The sequence below is a fragment of the Bufo bufo genome, chromosome 3 (genome assembly GCF_905171765.1).
Source record: "Bufo bufo chromosome 3, aBufBuf1.1, whole genome shotgun sequence".
Lineage (NCBI taxonomy): Eukaryota > Metazoa > Chordata > Amphibia > Anura > Bufonidae > Bufo > Bufo bufo.
Window position 1 is genome coordinate 87348753 of NC_053391.1, and position 23314 is coordinate 87372066.

General features: G+C 45.9%; 1 protein-coding gene across 1 annotated transcript; it reads right to left on the reverse strand.

Moving 5' to 3' along the window:
- Positions 1-444: 444 nt before the first annotated feature.
- On the reverse strand, positions 445-21450 carry LOC120993625. The gene is made up of 9 exons (XM_040422102.1): positions 21333-21450; positions 18908-19501; positions 17372-17692; positions 9567-9648; positions 7249-7367; positions 2609-2710; positions 2293-2525; positions 2015-2087; positions 445-600 (listed from the first exon to the last, which is right to left on the reverse strand). Exons 2-9 carry the CDS (start codon positions 19499-19501, stop codon positions 445-447), a joined length of 1680 nt encoding a protein of 559 aa, XP_040278036.1. The 5' UTR covers positions 21333-21450.
- Between the last annotated feature and the right edge of the window lie 1864 nt (positions 21451-23314).

Below are 23314 nucleotides of genomic sequence, written 5' to 3' on the forward strand. Positions count from 1 at the left end.
TTTAAATTATATATTTTTTTTTTAAATAGAAGCGTCCCACTGATTTTATAAAAAATGTCCACTTCTTTCCAGTAGCTTAGAGAGGACAATCAATCTCTATACAGCACTGTGGAAGGACCTCAGCTCCAGGTTCCCAATATGGCCAACACTATATTATGGAACAACAAAAACAGCAGTCATAATTCTGCAGCAGTGGAGGGCAGATCAACCATCTTGCTCTCGAGTATTTAAGAAAGGTTTTACCAGCTGTCCACAGAATAGGTGATAAAAGTGTGATGGCTGGGGGTCTGATGGCTAAGAAGAGGATCATTGTGTAAATTCTGCCGTTTGGCATTTGTGACCACTGCTCCATTCAGGTGTCTATGAGACTGGCAAGTACAGCACTCAGTAAATGGTCAATCCACACAGTGGACACACAACTCCTGGTAATGATGGTCAATGGGCCTAAAGGAGAGACCAGGCGTCCAACGTCGGCAGCCAATGGCGAAACGACTGTCCTGTGCACCTATGAGGGATGATAGATAACTGGATACTTGCCTCTAGCTCAGATCTATTTTCCTCTGAACGTTTGATCTGCGCCCTCAGGGTGGTCACTTCTTCCTGTATAGAACAGCAGATAACATGACAGCGGCTCACCACATTTATACACCAGCAAGTCATTCAAGTAACCCACAGAAGATGTATACAGCACAAACACAAAAGACAAACAGAGACGGGAATATAATGCCCGGGAACCATAAGGCTGGTTTCACACGAGCAAGTAAAAGTGACATCACCCCCTGGGGCGTCACCTGACCAACCATTCCATGACAGTATGCGTGCTTTTGTCCCTCTCTCTCCCCTTGTGCTTCCAGGACAGTATATTGGTGCATGCGCAGTATTAGATTTGTTCCTACTGTGCATGTGCCAATAAAACGTCCGAGATGCACAATGTGGGGGGAGACAGGGGACTAGGTGAGTTTGTACTGTGCATGACCTGGTCTTTGGATCATGCAAAGTACAAAACGTATCCAGTCCCCTGTCTCCCCATCCATCGTGCATCCAAGACGTTATATCGGGGCATGCGCAGTAGGCCTCATTGAACAAATCTAATACTGCGCATGCAGGAATATACTGACCTGGAAACACAATGGACAGGGAGACAGAGGATTTGGCAAGGTTCTTCAGCACAAGCCCTGGATTCAGAGTATGTGCAAAAGAGACAGAGGGACGGGAGTGCACAAACACATATACAGTCAGTCGTGTTAGTCAGGTGTCATTTCCTCCTCCTTCTCCAGGACGTTATGTCACTTACACATGCCGCAGCATTACGTACTGACGACAGCTGATTACGCCACAATTGAAAGGGATCAAACATACTGGTATTTACACTGTTATAACATATGGATATTGCACTATATTTATAGGAAAATGGGCAACCCCTTTAATAGTATTGTGACTGGCAGCTTAGCATCACACCCACCTTGTCCAGGTTGGAACCATGGTATGGCCCCATACTTTCTCATTTGTGACAAATATTGTGAGAGTAGAGTGCCCGTCATGTCAGTATCACTAGGGGTACTCTCCCTTCTGGGTTGTGCTTACTTTGCTTCTTTGTAAGAACACACTTTTCAGCTGTATAGCAGCCCTACAGTATGGGCACACAGCTAGTTCCGGCTATCTGTTGCAATTCAGGGGCGTTTGCTGGTGCATTACAAGTTTGAGGATTGTGAACTCTAACAGTACATCTTAGTGGGGTGTCTCATGACAATACTTATTAGGGCATACGGACACCATAGGGGGGAGTCTCTCCCTTTCTGGTGGACCAGAGCCAGCCATTCATTTGAATGTAATACCACATTTCCCCTACAGCAGCAGTGCCTGGCTGGCCATGGCCTCCACTGGCAACACCAGCTATTTGCTGGGGTATCTAGAGTAGAACCAGGGGCAATCAGCCTATCACCCTGGGACCTGCATTCTGAAAGGGTTTGTCTGATGAAGCCACCCCTCTAAAGAACCATAATCCTAATCGTACCTTCAGCTGCTGGATTCTATATTGTACCTCCTTGACGTGCTGCTCAGAGGACTCCAACTTCAAAGTCAAGGATCTACGAGAAAGGACACAGAGCATCAAATAGTCATGCAAGACAACCCTTACCTTGGTGCATGATACAAAACAGCGAAAAGAGAAGACGACATATCTGGAACAAGTAGTCAAGACCTTTCATATACAGTATATTTGTGAGTGCGCCCCATCCCATGCATCTTATACAGCCCCTATGAGAAGATCCTGTGCAGGAGATGTTACTTTACCTCTTGTGATTTTCACCCAGACTCGTTCTGTTGGCCGCGTCCTCCTGTCTTCTTGCAAGTTCTTTCTCAGCCGCCGCAAGTTGTTGTCTCGTCTGCTGATTCACATTTTGAATGGTCATAAAGTTCAGCTGCTTGAGCACGTCATCGGGGGAAAGATCGGCAATGCTGGTCGGCTCCTGCATGCTGCTCAGCACCCCCCTCCCCAGCTCCACAGTCCTAGCCCGTGAAAGATTCTACAAAACCAGAACAAATCACTTGAAACTGTGGGCAGATGTGGACATCTAATAGGGATATCAAAAATGAAAGTGCGCATTACCATCTTCTCAATGTCTTCTTCAATCTTCTCCCTCTTGGCCAAGACCAATTCATTTTCTTGCTTTGTGGCTGCGAGATCTTTCCTTAGACACAGTAGTTCTTTCTAAAGAAAAAAGTGACAGAAATTATCGTAAGGGTGGCACCCAGGGGCGTACGCAAAGGAGGTGGTGAACCCCACCAGCTCTCCACCTAAACACATAATCTTAGAGTCTATTTGTGGCAGATTTGGTGCAGAAGTTTCTGCTGAAAATGTCTTCCATTCATCTGCATGGTGTTGTTTCTGCAGCAATCACACGGAATAAGACACAGATGAATGGGACAGTTGTAGACATTTCTGTGACAATCTGCTGCATGTGAATACCCCCTTACAACTCAGTGGCTCAGCAACCAACTCATTCATTCAGTTTTATGCCGTCCTGAAATGAGAAACCAGTGGCTGCCTGCACTGCAAAGAGCCTGCTCTTCGGAAAGAGGGTGTGCATTGTGTTTATGGCACCATTACTTTATTACGGTATAGTCACATTTTCAATATATGGCAGCATACAGAGGTAGCTGTCAGTCACTGATAGCTGTACACGGGGGAGGTGTTATCAGTGATAACATTTTCTGTGTAAGTGTGTATACAGAGATAGATGTCAGTCACTACTACCTGTGGGAGGTGTTATCAGTGATTGATAGCATTCTCTGTGTAAGTGTGTATACAGAGATAGCTGTCAGTCACTGATAGCTGTACACGGGGGGGTGGTCTTAAATAGAGATGATCGAATGTCATATTTTGAAATTCGTTTGCGGTTCGCTTTGTGGTATTTAGTGAAATGCATTATAGATTCCGTTACCACGGACCATAATGCAATTCCATGACGGAAGGCATAACGGAATGCCTTTAGAGGCATTCAGTTATTCATGGCAATTATACAGAACATATGTCCCATACACATCAAGCATCCAAAAATTATACATTAAATATACAATTAAAACTTAACATGTGAGAGTGGATATAAACCAATGGCCATGGCCTGTTTATTAATTCATAAATACAACCAATAACCATAACATATTTTTAGAGCCTAGTCATAAACTCCGACACAAACCGTAATAATACTAATAACCTCAGAGTCCATCCTATACACAGGATGACCTATGTAAAATGGCTGGAAATTTTCCCTCCAAAACCCAATTCTAAAAAATAGGGTATTTTTGTGCTTACCTGTAAAATCCTCTTCTCGCTGAGTTCACTGGGGGACACAGAAGACCATGGGTATAGCTGCTGCCACTAGGAGGCGACACTAAGCAATCTACATACCAGGTGGGAGCTGTGTCCCCCAAAGAACTCAGCGAGAAAAGGCTTTTACAGGTAAGCACAAAAAAAATCTTATTTTCTCGCTCGTATCATTGGGGGACACAGAAGACCATGGGATGTTAAAGAGCAGTACCGTGGGGAGGGAACAAGAACAGAACGAATCCAAGGCCGGTCATAAGGAAATGCGGGGGAAAGACACACCAGGAACCCTGAAAAGGGACAGGAAGACCCATTCCCCGGAAGAACAGCCAGAGAGCGGTTGAATACGCAGAGGCTCCGGCTGGGCAGAAGAAAGAACAGCCCAGGGAATATAAGCCACGGCTTAGGAGACTTCGATCAGATATTTTTTTTTATTGATTTTCAAAAAATTTACAATTTGCAAAGTGTAAACATACAGTCAATTCCAAGATATAAACATGTTAACATAGTGGTAATCATCACTTTATATTAATAGAGATAGTCAGTAAATGCAACCCCAAAACTTCCCCCCACCCTCCCCACTCGAGACGGACTAACAGACAGTGTATATCTTGTAGACAGTTCTAGCAAAATAGCAGTAGTACAAATCAATCATATATGGTTTAAGTACCGAGATAAGAAGGGGCATTGAGGCTTTTCCGGGGTATCAACTGCACCCCCCAGGACACCCACAAAATGAATATTCCTGCACTCTCACTGTATAACACTTCCCACACCTCTAGTAAGAGCAAGCCAAGGACTACATACTCCAGATCTATCGATCCAATAAGACCCAAACAGCCTTGAATTTCTGAATGTAATTTCGCTTACGATATATCTCCCTTTCCAACCGTATTATACCATTCAGCCATAAGTCAGTTATGCTAGGAGGAAGCGGCTGAATCCATTTTGCTGACAGTGTTTTACGTGGCCGATATAACATTCCTTTAATTCTGGTAATAATAGGGGTTTGTAAATTATCAGAATAAAAAATGCCAAGTAGGCACAATTTGGGGTTAGGAGAGAAGTTTGTACCAAATACTGTATTGAGTAGGTCTAGAATGTCTCCCCAACAAGTTCCATAACATGTGGATTAAATCAGCCCCTTCCTCCCGACACTTCGGACAGGAGGAATCTCCTCTATAGCCAATCTTACATAGAAATAGTAGGGTCCTATAGACCCTGTGAATCATTAATAACTGCGACAATCTTGCTGCTTCGCTGAGGCACAGGTTTGGGGTCATGGCTAGCGTCTCTTCCCATTGGGTATCCTCTATAGCTCCCAGATCTTTTTCCCACTGCAATTTTACCTTGAGCGGGAATTTCTTCAGGAATTCTCCATGTAACGACAGTTGAGATGGCACCCTTCACTGACCCCATCCCAAGGACCTGACTGAGCAGCTGATTAGAAGTAAATTGCAGAGAAGATGTTCTGGATTGTGACTCCAGAACATATCTAAGCTGCAAGTATTTGTAGAAATGAGTAGAGGGTAATCTAAACTCAGTGCAGAGGGGCTGAAACGGTTTCAGGATTCCATTGGAGTAAAGCTGACTTATATTCCAAATTCCCTTCTTTTCCCAAAGGGAAAAGCCCGTCAGACAAGAAAGTTCCGACAGGGCAGAGTTATTCCAAATGGGCGAAATATTCAGTAGCCCAGAGATACCCAAGATTTCCCTAACCTTTCCCCATACCTTTTTCATAAGCCCGATGATTGGGGAAGATTTTAATCTTGACTCCACATCCCTTTCCAAGAACGCGACAGGGGGAGAGCATCTGGATGCCCATTCTATAAGCCCCCCACACTTCCCAGCACCCCCAGTCACACTCCATTCCTTAAAATGCTGTATCTGAGCTGATAGGAAGTATATAAAGGGGTTAGGCAAGGCCCCCCGTCTCTTTACCCCTCGGTATAGGAGACTTCAGAAGAGTGGAGAGCACACAGAATATCCACAAGGTGGACAAGAATGAAGACAAGACAGTCACCAAAAGCAACGGAGCGATTGCAGAAGATACAGGAGAGAAATACATAGCCTGGATCCAGAGGAAGAAGATGAACTGAAAATGGTGTCTGGATATCAAGGGCCAAAGAACTGCAGATGCGACAAAACTTGCCCCCCATGGGGGAAGAAGTAGGGATGCCCGAAGGCAAAGGCCCCACATACCATACCGGACTGCAAGAAGAGAAGAACCCTCCAGCGGGGTCATGACGAACAAGTCAGGACTAGAGAACCTGGAAGTCAGGCATGAGAATGCCCCACAAGAAAAACATTCGAGAACAAGTGAGGAGAGAAGCCGTCTGATACTCCACGGAAGGCTGCCTGAACTGGCAGACCTAATCGGAAGCTGCAGACAGGAACTAAGGGAGTGTGGACCCCGAACGCCACCTGCGCAGACACCCCACAGCAGAAAGGGGGCATACGAGAACCCAATGGCTATGAACACTGCCCGAGCAGTCAGTAACAGTAGGTGGGGAAGCGCAATACTCGCCCTGCGGAAGGGGCTTAGTAGAAAACCAGCACTTAGGGGTGACAACAAGGGCAGTACGACCGCTCGACCCAGTGAGGGGAGCCATGTAGACAACTCACATATGCAAACTGAATAAGTGCACACCCAAACACGGAAGGAACGCTGATGCTGTCACCGTAGTATTAGCCCAGCTAAAGGAAAGAAAAAGAGAAAAATGAAAAGAACAAAATAAGCAGACCTGCAAAGCAGGGAGGTCTGCCTCCTACAGACACTAAGCTATAACTGATTAGCTCCGTGTCTGCAGGAGGGGTATAACAGAGGAGGAGCTAACACTTTTTTTTATACTTAGGATTAGCTGCTGCCACTAGGAGGCGACACTATGGTCTTCTGTGTCCCCCAATGATATGAGCGAGAAATAGTATCTTAATCACTGGGCAGAAATCAACCTCTGCCCAGTGAAGAAGACAAACTTTAACATGGGACAAATGCTGATATGGCCATGTGGATCCCTCCTTAATGTCCGGGATCTATTCATTGCGTCATAATAGAAGTCTATGGCCTGCATAACGGATCCGTCCTCTTTCCGTTATGCTGGAGAAGACTGGGATAGTAATCAATACCCCTTTTAACTGCCCATATGCCTTTAATAGCGGTCGGCTTAACATGCATGTGTTTCCAGTGGTAATAGAGGAGAAAACTGCTGCCTGACACCTCTGTAGGCAGCTTATCTCCGACCAGAAAAAAAGGATCGGGTCGTGTAATCCTACATCTCTGATCCTTCAGGAGGCGCCATGTGACTGACAATAATCTAATCTGTATTGGGAGCTATAGACAGGAAATATCCATCCTGTTGGATTATTGTTTCCTGTGGCACCAGCCCTCCCCGGGGAGACGGGCAGAGACAGACAGCTGGTACCTTTAACACTTTAGCTTTCTCCTGGTTTTCCACATGCTTTAGAAATTCTAGGTCCTCATTCCGATACTCATAGCCGGCCATCTTCTTCAGCACACCTGATATACGCATCTGATTTAATCCTATATTACGTCATACAGATGATAAAGTAATGAAAACTTTATTAACAAAACATCCAAACGTTAGCATATGTCTGCAGATAGCCTTTAAAGGGGTTATCCGAGTTAACTTAATTTCTCTCTATGGCTTTATTTCCCCTATACATTAGTTTTCCTAAATAACTTGCAGTACCTATCTTGTGCCGTTTCTCTGCTACACTAAACAGTCATGTGACTGCCCACGTCATCAGCTGTGACGTTCCGTTTACATGGAGCTCTCTGCTTGTCGGAGTGACTAAGCCATGTAAACGGAACGTCATCAGCCTTGGCCACGCCCCCACCTCTCTGGATTACAGTCCGTGCGGCTGTGAGTTGATCGCGCATGCGCGATCCTCACTTGTGCCGCGGCTACCTCAAAGTTCCTCCCTGCGGCTAATAGGTGATCGCATATGCGCGATCATCAGGCCAGGCAAAACCAGCAATAGCTTGGGGCCCCGAACTGGTTGGGGCCCCGAGCTGGCCAAGCAGAGTAAAAGTCAGAAGATCCAATAGTATAAAATATTCTATCCCCCAGGCGTTCCCATGGTGACGGGGACGCTTGCCTGGTTAGAATATACCATCGGATCTGAGTTTTTCGAGCTCAGTGAGATCGTAAAAAAACTCAAATCCGATGGTATATTCTAACCCCCAAGCGTTCCCATGGTGACAGGGACGCTTGCCTGGGGGTTAGAATATACAGGGCGCTGTAGTGAGCTCTTTACTTGCATTCTTAGCTCTGTACTCCGGTAATAGCAGAGCAGGCAGTTCGGGGGGCGGCGCTCACTCACTGTCACTGACGTCACGCGCCTGCTCCTCCCACTAGGCGGAGCAGGCGCGTGACGTCAGTGAATGAACGCTGCCTGCACTGCCTGCTGTTGTTACCAGAGCTCAGCCAAAGTAAGAGTCAGAGACTCAGAGATTTCAAAATAATAAGAAAATAGCTCTGCATTGAGAAATGAAGGGACTGATTAGTACTGCTGCTGTGAGCGTCGGGGAGGGGGATCTGTGGATGGCACTGTAGGGGGATCTGTGGTCTGTGGATGGCAGGCAGTGCCATCCACAGATCCCCCTACAGTGCCATCCACAGATCCCCCCTCCCCTAAACAGTGCCATCCACACAGATCTCCCCCCTAAACAGTGCCATCCACAGATCCCCTCCCACAAATATTCATGAGGGAGAGATGAGTCATTGTTGTTACTGCTGCATGTAAACACAGCAATAACAGAACCTAGAAAAGGTGTAAAGATCGTTTTTTTTAAAAAAAAAATCAAGCTTGACTAATGTATATGTATATCCTGATTAATTTTGTTAGGTTTTATTTTTTTTCCCATAACTCGGATAACCCCTTTAAGGCTTTTTTTTTCTTGTTGATATTGGCTATGTACACCTTTGGGGGCATTTTTTTTATATCTTTGCATTATACTCAATTTGAGCTAAAATCTATTTTTTAAATTGGTCTTTATTAAAAATATGACATCCTTTTTTCTGTACAGAGCTGAGATGCTCTAGTAGCACTCTTTGGATTTTCTGTCTTTTCCGTCAGACCAGGAGCAGACGGGCTCCTTATCTCTGTTCTCTGACCTTATAAACACTCAAACAGTTCTTATCTTACTGATAAGAATGTGGCTTAAATAAGTGTTTATGACCTCTCACAAAGTGAAAGTATGATTCACACTTCTAGAAAAACAGGTAACGCTTTGTGACAGAACAGCTCAATATTTTTTTAAAGGCCAATTGAAAAAAATGATTTTTAGCTAAAAATGAGTAACATGCAATCATAAAAATAAAAAAGATAATAAAATCGCCTTCGAAGGTGTACATAGCCTTTAATTTCCCTTCATGTCTGTTACGCCGCCCACAATGACCGCCTTTTATCACGTCAGGAACATTGCGCTGAAGGCTACATTCCTTGTTGGCATTACTCATTTCACATTTTTCTACGGTTCTAGTATGTAAATGTGTGTCTGGGAGTGATATGAACTAAAAAGTGACTGTATGTGGCCAGACCGTTCACCAATTTTCTTGAACCATAAGACCCCATAAGTGCCTCATATCCTTGGACGTGCACCTTATAGATTAGATCAGCCTCTGCATACAGCATAACTTGTGTCTTCTCTCTCAAGGTGCACAACATATTGCCCGATCAAACCTACCATTAACAGACGATAATGGCGCACACTTACCTCGGACAGGCATTTCACTTATCCTCCTATTGTTCTGTACCACTGGCCTGCAGAAGGCGTCAGTATCTTCACTTATTGATTCCTGTAAAATATACAGGGGGGAGTTTATCAATGCTGTGTGCCCACTTTGTGCAAGCGGTATTTTGTACAAAACTTTGTGACTTTTTGGAATTTTCTTTCACTCACACCAATTAAAAAAAAAAAGTGGGTAAGGATTAAGGATGTCCCGATACCGATACCAGTATCGGGACCGATACCGGGCATTTGCACGAGTACATGTACTCGTGCAAATGTCCCCGATACCACTGCCGATACCTGTGCGCCGCTTCTATGTGTCTCCGCGGCCCCTGCACCTCCCACAGCTAACAGCTTCACAGGCAGCAGCAGGCAGTGTAATTGGAGCCTAGAGTGGAAGATAGCTCCGCCCCGCCCCTCCCCGCCCTCCAACCAATCAGAGGCAACCAGCACTGACTCACAGCACAGGGAGCGTAGTGCAGGGACTCAGAGAATCGTCTGACAGTTTATTAGTTAAAAGAATCGTCACCGAGTCCCTGCCAGGCTTCCTGCTCTGCGGCTCCCTGTCCGTCCGGGGTGAAGGGGGGGCATTATTAGCATAGCATGTAGTGGAGCTGTGTGTGTACAGGGTGCATGTAGCAGAGCAGGAAGTCTGGGGTGACACAGTCTCTGACTCATTCGATTCGTTTTAACTAATAAACTCTCAGACGATTCTCTGAGTCCCTGCAATAACTATAATTACATCACAGTCTGCTTCACTGCAGCAGAGCTGTGTTTGCCAGGAGCGAGTCCCTCTAAAGGTGATAGTGTCTGTCTTCTATGGCCCTGGTCCTTCCATTCCTGCCTGCAAGCTGCACATTGATCTCTAAAAGCAGGCATTAGGGCAAGAAGAAATATACATTACTGTATGATGGCCACAAGACTATTATACTGAGGAGGGGGGGCTTCAAAAATTGTTGTCCTGACTCCTTACAGTAGCGTCTCCTTGTGGCCCCCCATACAGTGTAACATCTCCTTGTGGCTGCCCCCATACAGTATAACGTCTCCTTGTGGCCGCCCCATACAGTGTAACGTCTCCTTGTGGCCCCCCATACAGTATAACGTCTCCTTGTGGCCCCCCATACAGTGTAACGTCTCCTTGTGGCCCCCCATACAGTGTAACGTCTCCTTGTGGCTGCCCCCATACAGTATAACATCTCCTTGTGGCTGCCCCCATACAGTATAACGTCTCCTTGTGGCCGCCCCATACAGTGTAACGTCTCCTTGTGGCCCCCCATACAGTATAACGTCTCCTTGTGGCCCCCCATACAGTGTAACGTCTCCTTGTGGCCCCCCATACAGTGTAACGTCTCCTTGTGGCCGCCCCCATACAGTATAACATCTCCTTGTGGCCCCCATACAGTATAATGTCTCCTTGTGGCCCCCCTATACAGTGTAACGTCTCCTTGTGGCTGCCCCCATACAGTATAATGTCTCCTTGTGGCCCCCATACAGTATAACGTCTCCTTGTGGCTGCCCCCATACAGTATAACGTCTCCTTGTGGCTGCCCCCATACAGTATAACGTCTCCTTGTGGCTGCCCCCATACAGTATAACGTCTCCTTGTGGCTGCCCCTATACAGTATAATGTCTCCTTGTGGCTGCCCCCATACAGTATAATGTCTCCTTGTGGCTGCCCCCATACAGTATAACGTCTCCTTGTGGCTGCCCCCATACAGTTCACACAAAAATGTAAGGTAGGACAGCACCACTTACTTGATTACACTCAAGCAACTTTGCGGCGGTGCTCGTGGCGTCAGGTCTCGGCCTCAGAGACCCCCAATATACCAGCAAAAAATGAAGAAGGTCACGGCACTCCAGAAGCAGATTCAATGTGTTTTAATCCACCAGATATTCAGCAGCAACGTTTCGACAACAGTCTTTATCAAGCTACATACGTAGCTACGTATGTAGCTTGATAAAGACTGTTGTCGAAACGTTGCTGCTGAATATCTGGTGGATTAAAACACATTGAATCTGCTTCTGGAGTGCCGTGACCTTCTTCATTTTTTGCCCCCATACAGTATAACGTCTCCTTGTGGCTGCCCCCATACAGTATAACGTCTCCTTGTGGCTGGCCCCATACAGTATAACGTCTCCTTGTGGCTGCCCCCATACAGTATAACGTCTCCTTGTGGCTGCCCCCATACAGTATAACGTCTCCTTGTGGCTGCCCCCATACAGTATAACGTCTCCTTGTGGCTGCCCCCATACAGTATAACGTCTCCTTGTGGCTGCCCCCATACAGTATAACGTCTCCTTGTGGCTGCCCCCATACAGTATAACGTCTCCTTGTAGCCCCCATACAATATAGTCTCCTTGTAGCTGCCCCATACAGTATAACGTCTCCTTGTGGCTGCCCCCATACAGTATAACGTCTCCTTGTGGCTGCCCCCATACAGTATAACGTCTCCTTGTAGCTGCCCCCACACAGTGTAACGTCTCCTTGTAGCTGCTCCATACAGTATAACGTCTCCTTGTAGCTGCCCCCATACAGTATAACGTCTCCTTGTGGCTGCCCCCATACAGTATAACGTCTCCTTGTGGCTGCCCCCATACAGTATAACGTCTCCTTGTAGCTGCCCCCACACAGTGTAACGTCTCCTTGTAGCTGCTCCATACAGTATAACGTCTCCTTGTAGCTGCCCCCATACAGTATAACGTCTCCTTGTGGCTGCCCCCATACAGTATAACGTCTCCTTGGAATGTTATAGTTCTGTTTTTGGGCCTTTTGGTTGGTCAGTGGTCAGAAAATAGCAGATGGGGGTGGACCTCCTTGGACAAACACATTTATCATAATTTAATTGGCATAAATTATAACTGAAGTCATAGCTGGCATAGAGTTCAGTATATACAGGGAGTGCAGAATTATTAGGCAAATGAGTATTTTGACCACATCATCCTCTTTATGCATGTTGTCTTACTCCAAGCTGTATAGGCTCGAAAGCCTACTACCAATTAAGCATATTAGGTGATGTGCATTTCTGTAATGAGAAGGGGTGTGGTCTAATGACATCAACACCCTATATCAGGTGTGCATAATTATTAGGCAACTTCCTTTCCTTTGGCAAAATGGGTCAAAAGAAGGACTTGACAGGCTCAGAAAAGTCAAAAATAGTGAGATATCTTACAGAGGGATGCAGCACTCTTAAAATTGCAAAGCTTCTGAAGCGTGATCATCGAACAATCAAGCGTTTCATTCAAAATAGTCAACAGGGTCACAAGAAGCGTGTGGAAAAACCAAGGCGCAAAATAACTGCCCATGAACTGAGAAAAGTCAAGCGTGCAGCTGCCAAGATGCCACTTGCCACCAGTTTGGCCATATTTCAGAGCTGCAACATCACTGGAGTGCCCAAAAGCACAAGGTGTGCAATACTCAGAGACATGGCCAAGGTAAGAAAGGCTGAAAGACGACCACCACTGAACAAGACACACAAGCTGAAACGTCAAGACTGGGCCAAGAAATATCTCAAGACTGATTTTTCTAAGGTTTTATGGACTGATGAAATGAGAGTGAGTCTTGATGGCCCAGATGGATGGGCCCGTGGCTGGATTGGTAAAGGGCAGAGAGCTCCAGTCCGACTCAGACGCCAGCAAGGTGGAGGTGGAGTACTGGTTTGGGCTGGTATCATCAAAGATGAGCTTGTGGGGCCTTTTCGGGTTGAGGATGGAGTCAAGCTCAACTCCCAGTCCTACTGCCAGTTTCTGGAAGACACCTTCTTCAAGCAGTGGTACAGGAAGAAGTCTGCATCCTTCAAGAAAAACATGATTTTCATGCAGGACAATGCTCCATCACACGCGTCCAAGTACTCCACAGTGTGGCTGGCAAGAAAGGGTATAAAAGAAGAAAATCTAATGACATGGCCTCCTTGTTCACCTGATCTGAACCCCATTGAGAACCTGTGGTCCATCATCAAATGTGAGATTTACAAGGAGGGAAAACAGTACACCTCTCTGAACAGTGTCTGGGAGGCTGTGGTTGCTGCTGCACGCAATGTTGATAGTGAACAGATCAAAACACTGACAGAATCCATGGATGGCAGGCTTTTGAGTGTCCTTGCAAAGAAAGGTGGCTATATTGGTCACTGATTTGTTTTTGTTTTGTTTTTGAATGTCAGAAATGTATATTTGTGAATGTTGAGATGTTATATTGGTTTCACTGGTAAAAATAAATAATTGAAATGGGTATATATTTGTTTTTTGTTAAGTTGCCTAATAATTATGCACAGTAATAGTCACCTGCACACACAGATATCCCCCTAAAATAGCTAAAACTAAAAACAAACTAAAAACTACTTCCAAAAATATTCAGCTTTGATATTAATGAGTTTTTTGGGTTCATTGAGAACATGGTTGTTGTTCAATAATAAAATTAATCCTCAAAAATACAACTTGCCTAATAATTCTGCACTCCCTGTATATTAAAGGGGTTATCCCATCAAAATGACTACAGGATAGGTGATGAAATAGACTGCTGGGATCCCAAGAACCAGAGGTCTCAGTGTCTCCTCTTAAAATAAAGCAGTTGTGCCCGTGTCGGTCCGCTGCTCCATAAACCTATATGGGTCATAGACATGTCACAGCAGTGAATGGAGCAGTAGACTGACATGCGCACTACCACTCTATGTAGGGCTGAAACGACTACTCGATTGAATCGAGTAATTCAACACAAAAAAATCCTCGATGAGATTCGTTTGTGTCATGTGACCACAGAGCGGGAGTGAAGCGCTTGCTATTACTCACCGCTCTGTGGTCACCCGCCGGCCCGTACCGCGCTGCACTCCACTGAGGGAAACTTTGTGCGTGCGTCCAGCTGCCATGCCGGTTGGCAGTCTGCTGCCTTTCAATGTGTCCCCGCTGGGTTCTGGGAGCGGACTGGGCGGATTGGTCCCCGGAGGCGGAGTGTATGGGTTGCAATGGTTGGGCCCCGCGGGACGGAAGATTTGGTGTTCAGCAGCTTCATCACCTTGTGTTTCGAAGCCATCTTCTTCCTCCCCGACTCCCCCAAACTGCTGAGTGGAGTGTACTTCCAGCAGCCCCCCCGCAGCCTCCGCCTCAGCGAACCCCCTTTGGTCGTGGCCTGCAGGATGAAGAGGACGGGGGTCGCCTCGCCCGGATACAGGAGGTACATGAGAGGGCGCTGCGAGAAGCCAAGGAAACACTGAACAGGCCACCCGAGCAGATCAAGGGGGTGATCTAGGAGGAGAAGGACCGGCTGCGGGCGCAGGGCAGGGGCAAGGCCGTGGACAGGTTAAATCCCTGGCCCTTCAAAGACCCTTTCAGGGTGGTGGGCAAGGAGCCTGCAGATCCTGATGTCAAGCAGAAGCCGGACAAGATCCTGGTGAGGAGCCTGGGGAGGGGGGGGTTGGTGTAACAGGTGATGCCAGCTACTGCTGGTACCATGTGCTGGCACTGGAGGATGACAGGTCGCACTGCTGCAGAGGAAGGGGCGAGCCTTACAGCCTAGGTGGCACTTTATGTCCTGGTTTTCTGTTGTACATGTGGGATCAAGGCTCAGTGCCAGTTTACAGCGGTATGTGGGTTATGCAGCTTATTGTGGTAGCTGGCATCTACCAGGCATGATGCTGCTCCACAGCTTATGCCTTTGTGCCATGGTATAAGACGGATTAGCTCTATATCTGTCTATCCATCATATCGGTAACATCTAAGGACATGGCAATATAGTGTCAACTTAATGTAGTGGTCTTTATCTCAATGCCAAGTGCAACCTCCTCGTCAGTGTCAACATGCCAGGCCATCAAACATTACATATGTAATCCATTTGACTCCTAAGACGCTATGAAGTTTTGGGTAGAGATGAAGTTGTTCCTCTTGATTGCCTTGTATGTTAAGTTATGGAACCGTTCATGAAACGCTGACATGTTTGACAGGGTTTCTTGAAGGCTCCAACATAACTCCACGTTATCACATTTCCTTGATGTCACTGGGGGGCAAGCTGGTGGCACTGGGGGGAGCCTGATGGCACCGAGGGGGCAGCTGATGAGTTTTTATAAAGAAAAACATTCTTTTGATTCGTTTTTTGTTATTAGAGTACTCGATTAATCGTTGGATTAATCGATAGACTACTCAATTACAAAAATAGTCGATAGCTGCAGCCCTAACTCCATGCCCTAAAACCTTCAATGGTTAGAACCAATTTCCCACAGAAAGGGTTCAAGGCAGATTTGAAAACCACAACTAAAACTGCATGTACTAATATTCTTTATGGGGGTGATTTATCAAAATGCAAAGAAAAAGGGGAGAGGTGGCCCATAGCAACCAATCAGATGTCAGGTTTTACTCTAAAAAGGCCTTTGAAAAAAAGAGGGTTGGAATCGAATTGGTTGTTATAGACAATGGCGCTAGTCTTCATTTAAAGAGGACCTGTCCCTGCTCCTGACATGTCTGTGTTAATAGTTTCACGCATTCCCCATGTAATACCAATTCTGGAGCCTCTATTCTTATGTCTCTATGTTGTGCCATTCCTTTATTATTTCTACTAGCAGTTATGAATGAATAGCTAGCAGTCGGCAGTAAGGGTACAGAGGGGTGTCACCAGTTTGGAGTGTGTACCTGCACAGACTCACTCTATCCAATCAGTGCTGCCATTGTCAGACTGTGCAGGGACACATCCCCAACTGGTAACACCCCTCTGTACCATTACTGCAGACTGCTAGCTATTCATTCATAACTTCTAGTAGAAATAATAAAGGAATGCCACAACATAGAGCCATAAGAGTAGAGGCTCCAGAGTTGTTATTACATGGGGAATGTATGAAACTATTAATCAGGTATGTCAGGAGAGGGGACAGGTCAAAGTGAGAGGCAGAGACTACTGCTGCTCTAAGTGTTTTTTTATCACCTCACATCCGGATTCACAGCTACACTACTGCTGTATAATGTTCCCCATGATGTTGATGAGAGTGTGCTACAGAGATATCGGGGAGCAGGATCTCCTCTTCTGTGTGCTATCCATCTACCCTCTCCATAAATTTCTCTGGATGGATTTGAGAGAGTGAACAGTTTAGGAACCTGATAAGTTCAGGCCCCCCAGAGCGCCTAGCTTAGGGGACACATGGGGGCAATGACACCTTAATGTATGTTAATGTATTTGTTCTCCCCATTTCCCCCCCTTTTCGTTTTGGTGGTGTGTCTTCCCGCCTTTATTTTACAGGTATTACCTGAGGTAATTTGGAGATCCAGTTTTTTCCGGTTTGTGCTGGGTCTGGTGGAAGAAGATATACAAGGGGTCAAGCTGAGCATCTGATTGGTTGCTATCCGTCGCTGGGGGAGATTTCCAGGCTTCTGATTTGTTTGTGCTCCCACGGCGGGAAGCTTCTCCCCTTTATAATCGACCGGTTGGCCAGTGCTTCAGGGACAGTTGAAGAAGATTTAATCGGCGCCCGCCCCTCCCCCGCCCATAATTTGAATGGGTCTATTGTCGCATTGCTTTATTAGGGGGGCTGTATCGCTCAGCTAATGCGGAGTGGATCTTGGTTCATATGGATGGTTTAAGATGGGTCTATTTATTAATATGGTTTAATGGTTGGATTTATTTAATACTATGTTTTTATGGTTACCCATAATAAAGCACTGCAGCCATTTTATTCCATTAAGTCGTTGTCTGCAAGTTTTATTTATTTATCTAGAGTTAAGCTGTGGGTTTAATTAGGGTCATTTGCCTCCATGTGAAAAAGAGGCATTTTCTCTAAAAAGTTATATTACCAAGCTTCTTATCTTTGCTTACTCACCCTCTGCATGGTCAACATGCCACCCCTTGAGGAGAGGTTCTCTAGGTCTGGTTCAAACATCTGAGAGGCTTCCACGGGTAAATCCCGAGGATCCAGTGTGCATGGAAGTTGGTTTCCAGTATGGAGGACATTCCCAGGGGAGGGATAAGCCGGGGTTTTTAACTTGTACTTGTTCTTCACACGTTTTACTTCTGGATCCTTTTCTCGTTCCTCACGTTTTTGCTCAGCATACACCTGGAGGAGACTCCGCGTGTCCTGTTCACTCAATGTAGTTTGTGAGCAGCCCCCCGCTGATGACCTTTTCTCTCCGCCTGGCATCACCTGCAAAAAAATAAAAAGAAGGGCGGATTTTGCGATAGTTTTTTAACCTAAATGCCATGGAGCCGCTCTCAGTTTAGCCCTTTTGCAGTGCAGCCTCCGACTGAAAACAGATTCCACTGCCGGAGGCTTCGTGATGCAACATCTGCACCAAATCCCACCGGCAAAAAATCCCACTTGAACGGTGGATACGCTGCCGGCATCTGGTTGCAGAAAATCTGCAGTGCTTTACAGCATCAGCAAATAGGTTTCATTCACACACTGTGGGTCACATCTTAAAGGGGATAGCGGTTATCCACAGGATAGGTAATAACTATCAGATCAGTGGGGGTCCTACTGCTAGGACCCCCATCAATCACGAGAACAGGGGCCCTATACCCTGTGGGGCCCCCTGAAATGAATGGAGCCGCAGGTCCGGAAATAAGTGAGCGCTGTATTCAGATATCTCCGGAGCTCCTACAGAAATAAATGGAGCGGCAACGCGCATTTCCAACCAGCTGCTCCGTCCATTTCAGGAAGGGGGGGGGGGGGTCTACGGAGCACAGGGCCCCTGTTCACGTGATCAGTGGGGGTTATCCCCCGACCTAAAAGTGAACCTGTCAGGTGACTTCTGTGGCCCTATCTGAGATCGCTAGGATAGCGGGAGAGATGCTGAGCTCTGTGATATACAGGTTTATATCATTTGGAGCAGGACTTGTGAGTAAAAAGCTGAGTAAGGCCTATTGCACACAAAGTGTGCGCTCTGTGGCCATATTGCGGACCGCATTTGCGGATCCGCGATAGACGGGCACCGTTCCGTGTGCATTCCGTATCACGGATGCGGACCCATTCACTTCAATGGGACCGCAAATCCGGAAAAAAAAGCGGAACGGTGCGGAACAGAAGCACGGAACGGACCCTACGGAAGCACTACAGAGTGCTTCCACGGGGTTTCGTCCTATACTTCCGTTCCAAAGAAAGATAGAACATGTCCTATCTTTTTGCGGAACGGACGGATCGCGGACCCATTAAAGTGAATGGGTCCGAGATCTGCTGCCCCATGGACGGTGTTCAGCAGAAGGGGAGAGGTGGCCCATAGCACCATATATGTAGAAAACATCCACAAGGGATGAAAACCCCTCTAACCAATAGCCCATCCCAGCAGGTACTTGCGTGGAGAAGTATTGTACACTATTTTTCACGTATCGCTCAGCTGACAATTGTACAGAGGTTACTCACCTTTTGCGCGGTCATCATGCCACCAGCAGAAGACAAGTTCTCCAGGTCTGAAACTACTTCAGATGCTCCAGGAACTTCACCGTTTTCATCACTGCCTTTACTTCTTGCTATTTTGCCTTCTGCTGCATCACAGATCACGGCGCTGCCCCCGTCCACTACGTTTTTAGTTGTGCTTTTTAAAGTTTCGCCTTCTTTTACGTTCCCCTGAACTTCCCTCAATACATTGTCTTTTATCGGAGTCCGTGGCAGCTGACGACCAGACGGGACTGTGTTGTCAGTGGTTTTCACTGCACATGAACTGAACGACTCCTCATCCGTTCTTGGCTCAAAAATCTGAGATGGCAGAAGCGGTAAAATCCCAGGACCCGGAGTACGCGGAAGCTGCTTCCCAGTACAGAGAACATTCCTGGGTAAGGGATAAGCCGGGGCCCTTAACCTGTACTTGTTCTTCACACGGTTCATTTCTGGGTCCTTTTGCCGTTCCTTACGTTTTTGCTCAGCGAATTCCTGGAGGAGACGTCGTGTCTCCTCTTCAGTCTGCGCAGTTTTGGATTGCCTCCATGCTGATGAGCTCCGCTCTGTGTCTTGTAACATCTGCATGGAAAGGCATAACATCTGGGTTTAGAAATACAGTCACTGCATAAAGTTTTGCAAATTGGCTTCAAACTTTGTGTTCCACTTCCTCACATTTTAAAGATCTCTTGCTGTCACTGAATAGAATTATTCTTCTTTCCAGAGACTGCAGACCCAAACTTTTCTCTCCGGCCAAAAATACTGAACACTTGCCGGAATGCCGGATCCGGCATTAATTTACATTGAAGTGTATTGGTGTCGGATCCGGCATTAAGTGTTCGGATCCAGCTTTCCGGTCTGTGCATGCGCAGACCTTTAAAAATGCAAAATAAATAATACCGGATACGCTTTTCCGGATGACAACAGAGAGACAGATCCGCTATTTCAATGCATTTGTCAGACGGATCCGCCATCAATTTGCGTCCGGATTGCTGGTGACGGAACTGCCTGCCGGAATCCTCTGCGGCAAGTGTGAAAGTACCCTAAACCATGCCTGCCATAACCCCACCTTCAGCTGCCAAGCGCACATGTAACAGTGTCATAGGGACAAAACTGCTGACAGATGCCCTTTAAATGAGAATCCGCCCCATTGGTATACTTCATTTGCTTAGGCCAGTGATGGCTAACCTCTGGCACTCCAGCTGTGGTGAAACTACGACTCTCAGCATGCTCCATTCATTTCTATGGAGCACTGAGAACGGCCAAGCAAGTGTACATCTCGAGAGACGTAGTTTTACCACGGCTGGAGTGCCGGAGGTTAGCCATCGCAGGCTTAGGGCAAGTTCACATGGAATGTTTTCGGCACGGAAAGCCACGCCAAAAATGCTTGCGAATCATCTCCATTGATTTCAATGGGAAAACCGCTTGCTAAGGCTACTTTCACATCTGCGCTTTCCCTTTCCGCTATTGAGATGCGTCATAGGATCTCAATAGCGGATGAAAACGCTTCCGTTTTGTCCCCATTCATTGCGAATGGGAACAAAACTGAATAGAACGAAACGGAGTGCGCCTGAATGCATGCCGTTCGGTTGCTCCCCCATCGCGGACATGTGGTGGAGAGCAAGACAGATCCATCCTGACACAATGTAAGGCAATGTGGACGGATCCGTTTTCTTAGACAGAATCAAACAAAAAGGGATCCGTCCCCCATTGGTGTTTATGACGGATCCGTCCTGGCTATAGAAGCCATAATACAACCGGACCCATTCATGATGGATGTATTATTATGACAGAAGCGTTTTTGCGTTTCGCCAAACTCCCCGCTGAAATGGGCAGGATCAAAAACGCTGCTGAAATAAAGCATGAATGTGTGAAATGAGACCCGAGCGGGTAAAGTGTAGGGTGAGGGCATTGTGCCCATTGGACACACCGTAACACACGATCAGTGCTGTATGGGGTGGACTATTATCCTCACTGCCATCACTAGGAATGATGGGGGCTGTTACCAGGCACGCAGGTGGACCAATAAGATTCCGGGGCCCCAGCAGTCGCCCCTTTTAATTTATTGGTTTTCCATAAATGTCTGGGAGGGTGAAGCCTCCTAATGTCCTGGGCTTACATAAAGCCTTATGGGAACAGAATATCCGCTGTGACAACTTACAAACTCAGCTCTGCTACACATGTATGTCTATTCAGAACATCCTGCGAGATCAAATGACCTGTGCCCTATCACTGTGTGTCCTGCACGTGCAGTACAGTAATCATTCCTGGCACAGACACCTAAAACTAGATGATTCGGGCCCATTCGTGTTCCAGCATTGTATATCGGCCGAGCTCTGCAGGAAGGACACGATTCCTATGGGCGCGCACGGCATGCCGGGACTCCCACCATACAGCAGAGTACATCGGATACCTAGAACGTCAGGTCGCCAGTTCATTACCGTCAGTCGCCTGCCCCCGGCCGCCGCGCCCGCTCATCCGTCCCCGGGTCCGGTTATCTGCAGTGAGATTTAAATGTCGCGCTACTTCCGTTCAGAATACAGCGATCCGATTGGATGGTGAAATGGAGGAGAACGCAGCGATTGGCTCTGCCGGAAAACCAATCAGCGGGCAGTCAGCTGCCTCGATGCCATCTGCTGGACACAAGTGGAAGAGCACCCTGTGTAATGTACGGTAGGCTGTAGGCGCTGCTGAGGAGCAGGGGGTTCTGGAGTCTCCCTGTCCTGGGCCTGTAATGCATTATCTTTAACCCCTTAAGGACTCAGCCCTATTTCACCTTAAGGACCAGGCCATCTTTTGCAAATCTGACCAGTGTCACTTTAAATGGTGATAACTTTAAAACGCTTTGACTTATCCAGGCCATTCTGAGATTGTTTTTTCGTCACATATTGTATTTCATGACACTAGTAAAATGAAGTCAAAAATGTATATTTTTATTTATAAAAAAAAAATATCACATTTGCCAAAAATTTGTAAAAAAATTGCAAATTTTCAAGTTTCAATTTCTCTACTTCTATAATTTATAGTAATACCTCAAAAAATAGTTATTACTTTACATTCCCCATATGTCTACTTCATGTTTGGATCATTTGGGGAATGATATTTTATTTTTTGGGGATGTTACAAGGCTTAGAAGTTTAGAAGCAAATCTTGAAATTTTTCAGAAATTTTCAAAAATCCAATTTCTGAAGTCACTTTGCGAGGCTTACATAATAGAAACCACCCAAAAATTACCCCATTCTATAAACTACACCCCTCAAGGTATTTAAAACTGATTTTACAAACTTTGTTAACCCTTTAGGTGTTCCGCAAGAATTAATGGAAAATAGAGATACAATTTCAAAATTTCACTTTTTTGGCAGATTTTCCATTTTAATAATTTTTTTCCAGTTACAAAGCAAGGGTTAACAGCCAAACCAAACTCAATATTTATTGCCCTGATTCTGTAGTTTACAGAAACACCCCATATGTGGTCGTAAACTGCTGTACGGGCACACGGCAGGGCGCAGAAGGAAAGGTGCGCCATATGGTTTTTGGAAGGCAGATTTTGCTGGACTGGTTTTTTTGACACCATGTCCCATTTGAAGCCCCCCTGATGCACCCCTAGAGTGGAAACTCCATAAAAGTGGCCCTATTTTAGAAACTACGGGATAGGGTGGCAGTATTGTTGGTACTAGTTTAGGGTACATAGGATTTTTGGTTGCTCTATATTACACTTTTTGTGAGGCAAGATAACAAGAAATAGCTGTTTTGGCACCGTTTTTATTTTTTTGTTATTTACAACATTCATCTGACAGGTTAGATCATGTGATATTTTTATAGACCCGATTGTCACGGATGCGGCGATACCTAATATGTATACAATTTTTTTATTTATGTAAGTTTTACACAATGATTTCTTTTTTGAAGCAAAAAAAAAATCATGTTTTAGTGTTTCCATAGTCTGAGAGCCATAATTTTATTGGCCCTATTTTGGGGTGCGTGTGACATTTTGATCGCTTGCTATTACACTTTTTGTGATGTAAGGGGACAAAAAATTGTTTATTTAGCACAGTTTTTATTTTACATTTTTTACGGTGTTCATCTGAGGGGTTAGGTCATGTGATATTTTTATAGAGCTGGTCGATACGGACGCGGCGATACCTAATATGTATACTTTTTTTTATTTATGTAAGTTTTACACAATAATATCATTTTTGAAACAAAAAAAAATCATGTTTTAGTGTCTCCATATTCTGAGAGCCATAGTTTTTTCATTTTTTGGGCGATTATCTTAGGTAGGGTCTCATTTTTTGCGGGATGAGATGACGGTATGATTGGCACTATTACGTCATGTGATATTTTTATAGAGCCGGTCGATACGGACGCGGCGATACCTAATATGTATACTTTTTT